Below are 3,813 nucleotides of genomic sequence, written 5' to 3' on the forward strand. Positions count from 1 at the left end.
GCCCAGCTTGCTGAGAGCGGACCTTACAAAGCTCTCATCGTATTTCATCACATGGATCCGATCCGCTCCGGCTGTTATGTAAGTCGCATTTATTGCCCCAATCAGGATCAGGTGACCTTCGATTTTCAGCAGGTTTGAGGCTTTTTCCAGGTTCCTCATGTAATCCTCCTCATCTTTACTGACGACGTCCAATAACCCCGCACTGATGACGCAGTCGGCAAGAGGTAACACCAGCGGGTGGGCTAGATTCTCCTCTTCGAGGTTACACGTCACAATATGCTTGATGGACGCTTTTAGGTTCAGTTCTTTGTCCTGAGTTTGGTCACTGAAAAAAAATGATAACAGGGAACATAAAACGTATGCCGAGCTTGTTTTAAGTTTTGGATAGAGTGGGAAAAGGCCCTTTTGGGTTTTTGCTGCTATCCAAGCTCCATTAAGATTTCCCTTCACTCAGGGCCGGATTTCCCACAAGGCACAGAAGGAGAATGCACAATATTATTACTCAATATTTTATATTAATCTGGCTAAAAAATATATTTTTCACATTTGTAGCACATGCCTAACTTTAATTAAAGGAGAACTATGGGGTAAGTGTTTTTCCTCATAGTTCTCCTAAGGGTCATGGGAGGACAGATAGATAGGCAGAGCCAGCTGTACCCGCCCCCTCTCCCGCCAGTCAGCGCTTGAAGATCGGAGCGGGGAGGGGGGGGAATCTCTGCGGGGAGCCATGAGTGACAGTCACAGGTCTCTGCAGGAACATGATCGAGAAGTGAGCGAGCAACGGTATGTGTTTGCTCACTTCCCGATCTATTGAGCTGACGTGTGACAGTTTAATTCTCACACGTCGGCTCGAACTATGAGGATGAGTGAAAATCACTCCCCTCATAGTTCTCCTTTAATAAAGGATGAAAACATGTATAAAAGCGATGGACATTCACCTTCATGTGCTGTTAAAATGATCCTTCAGCAGCAGACTCATTTCTTAAGGTTACCAAAGCAAAGTCAGGCAAAATGTAACAATAACACCAAACAATATGGGCGCCTATTATTCATATTGTTACAAACAATCATCAGACACTTCACCTTTTCCCCTCCAACTCTTCAACAGCAGTTTTTGTGTGAGTCCAATCAAAAGCTCCGGTACGATCTCCGAGCCATCGGCGCAGTTCCATGCTACATTTCTCACTGAACATCAGAAGAATTATATCTTTAAAGATGTTGGAAGCTGAATATAGATGATGAATGTAGGGGCTGTGGCTGAGGGCGATCAAAAGGTTTCCACAGATAAAACCTGTGATATAAAATAAAGTGTTGTGTGTATATTAAGTATATGAGCTGGGCAAAATAATTATAATCTAAACCCAATCGCTAAAGTCTTTAAGATGTTAGTGTCAAGTAAAATAAGAATTTAATTTTAGGAAGAAAAATGCTACATTTTACATCTTTTATTATATTTTAATTTTTTATTATATTTTATTATCTATAATTAATGTTATTATTATTATATCAGGATTTATATAGCAGCCAATAATTTGTGCAGCACAATGTATGTACAATATACTATTTACAGCAGGCTCATCCTTTGTTTGATGGGTTGGGGCAATATTCAATCTCAGGTGGCAATGCATTGGGTGCAGCAGGGTAGCCTTCTGCAGGAAATTCCAGGATGAAAAGCAAAAGGACTTTATTTTCTCTCACAGAACTTCAAGAGAATCTGACACTCAATAGAAGTTATAAAAATACTTTTTATATCTGTCTGTGAAGGTTTCTCATTCATCCAGGTCATGGTATATCTGTAAAAAAAATAACTCAAGGCAACTGGACTTGCTGTATTTTTCTTGAAGATGTTTCACTGGTCATCCGACCAGCTTTCTCAAGTCAGAATCACTTGTACAAAAATTCTATGGGAATAAATATGGTGAATCAAAACAGATGACAAACGCACTCATCAATTCGTCACCAGCTTTACAGCAAGGTGCACACGGAATGGGCTTTAAACAGTAAAACAGCAAAAAGTTTTCCCGGCACACTCACCAGCCAGAATGTAAAAATACAAGAGTCATGTGTATCCTTCTTGAATCTGGGTGAGCTTTGTGTATTTCTTCCAGACCTGTGCAGTAATCCAGTGTGAGACTTGGAACTTCCTGTAATAAATACCAGTCGCTACTGCTGCTCTCTCGCCTTGTGCAGGGTGACTGGTCTTGTCTCTGCCCCTCCAGTTGATTTCTATAGGCAACCTGCAGTGGGTGGTGCCTGCTGGGCCCCTCTCATAGCTCTAATCTCTGCACAGGCTATGTACAGCACAGTGATGATGAAATCACTGCTACTTTTATATGGTAATATCTGCATTTTCAAAGGTGCCAGGCATACACTACAGCTTCCCCGCTGTACATTTAGCTCTGCTTGCCCAAAGCAGGGCTAAATTTAAAAAACAACTACCCGCCAGGCGCAACTTGTTTCACCACTAAGGTTAAAAACAGAGGTTTGGATACACGTCTTCTGCAGAAAATGTGAAAGCCGCACACCTCCATATAGGCACCTCCATTTAGTGCGGTCCTAACTCTAAACTATCAGAGTCTCCATCTTGGAGCACATGGGGCAGAAGATCAAATTGGGTGCAGGTTTGTCAGGAGGAAGCCCAACTCCCCTTAAAGGAACAGGAATGCACAAGGGATCCCGCACATCCTTGGGCTTCCTCCTGACAAACCTGCACCCAATTTTATCTTCTGCCCCATGTGCTCCAAGATGGAGACTCTGATAGTTTAGAGTTAGGACCGCACTATAAGAGGTGCCTTGGCGCGGCAGTGCGGCTTTCACATTTTCTGCAGAAGACGTGTATCCAAACCTCTGTTTTTAACCTTAGTCAGACAAGTTTTTATACATGCTAGCTTGTGAGTGTGCCAGGAAAACGTTTTTGCTGTTTTACTAAATATGGTGAATGTCGCTCCAATCCACATAATCTGTTACTCGCAACCAGCATATACATTATATACATGTAGTGAGCCACAAATGTCTCATTTTAACTTCAATAAATTATTGATAGACCAGTATGGGGAGTTTCATTTGCAGCTTGCGGACACTATTGTTAATTTTGATAAACGATTGACAGACCAGTACAAAGATTTTCACTAATATCGGTGATATTGTTAATGTTTTTACATAAAATAAAGTCATTTTTTTTAACTTACTGCTTCATACATACCTCTGCTGAACACATAGTGAAGATTCATCATTGGGAATTTCAAAGTATCTTCTCCGAAGACCATGTCCTCCTTGTCAGAGAAGTAGGAGTCAAGGAGACTTCTAGAATCAATTCTGTGAATGTGGTAGAATTTATTTTGTGTAGAATCCATCTTGCAGTGTCGCCGCGTCAAGTTTCCACTTTCCAATGTGCTTAACTGATCCCAGAGTTTAGTTTTTATATGTCAGGTAAATCTATGTTGTTGCCGTACTTCTGTTTGTTACAATCACATGACAGTCATGGGGCATTCAGCCGACAGAGCTGTGATTACCATCTCCTTTTTTTGTAAAATAAACATTTGCAATTCAACGCAATATACATATAAAAAATGTTTCCCCTGTTCTCTTCTTGTCTACATGTAGGTATATTTGGCCATATAACTTGTTGTATTTAGGTTTTTAAAAAGTTATAACACAGAAAAGAGCAAACACAGTTATTTCACCATAAACCAATATTGTTGGGTATATAGAAGTAGTTTGATATCACTCCCCTCATATAGCCACTGCACAATGTACAAAAATACCATCAATGGGGTTTTTCTATGAGGACCGCTGGCCATCCTAAAAGGTGAA

The 3,813-nt window shown here is 40.7% G+C and overlaps 1 protein-coding gene across 1 annotated transcript in view; it reads right to left on the reverse strand.

The window, feature by feature from the left end:
- LOC108802900 (phenylethanolamine N-methyltransferase-like) overlaps positions 1 to 3,353 on the reverse strand; it is a 6,325-nt gene extending 2,972 nt beyond the window's left edge. Inside the window, exons 1-3 of the mRNA XM_018574745.1 lie at positions 3,203 to 3,353; positions 1,084 to 1,291; positions 3 to 325 (exon numbers count right to left, since the gene is read on the reverse strand). Coding sequence (XP_018430247.1) covers positions 3 to 325; positions 1,084 to 1,291; positions 3,203 to 3,353 — 682 coding nt within the window. The remainder of the gene's footprint in view (positions 1 to 2; positions 326 to 1,083; positions 1,292 to 3,202) is intronic.
- Positions 3,354 to 3,813: the final 460 nt, after the last annotated feature.

The sequence above is a fragment of the Nanorana parkeri genome, unplaced genomic scaffold (genome assembly GCF_000935625.1).
Source record: "Nanorana parkeri isolate BGI_ZX_2015 unplaced genomic scaffold, ASM93562v1 scaffold3208, whole genome shotgun sequence".
Classification (NCBI taxonomy): domain Eukaryota; kingdom Metazoa; phylum Chordata; class Amphibia; order Anura; family Dicroglossidae; genus Nanorana; species Nanorana parkeri.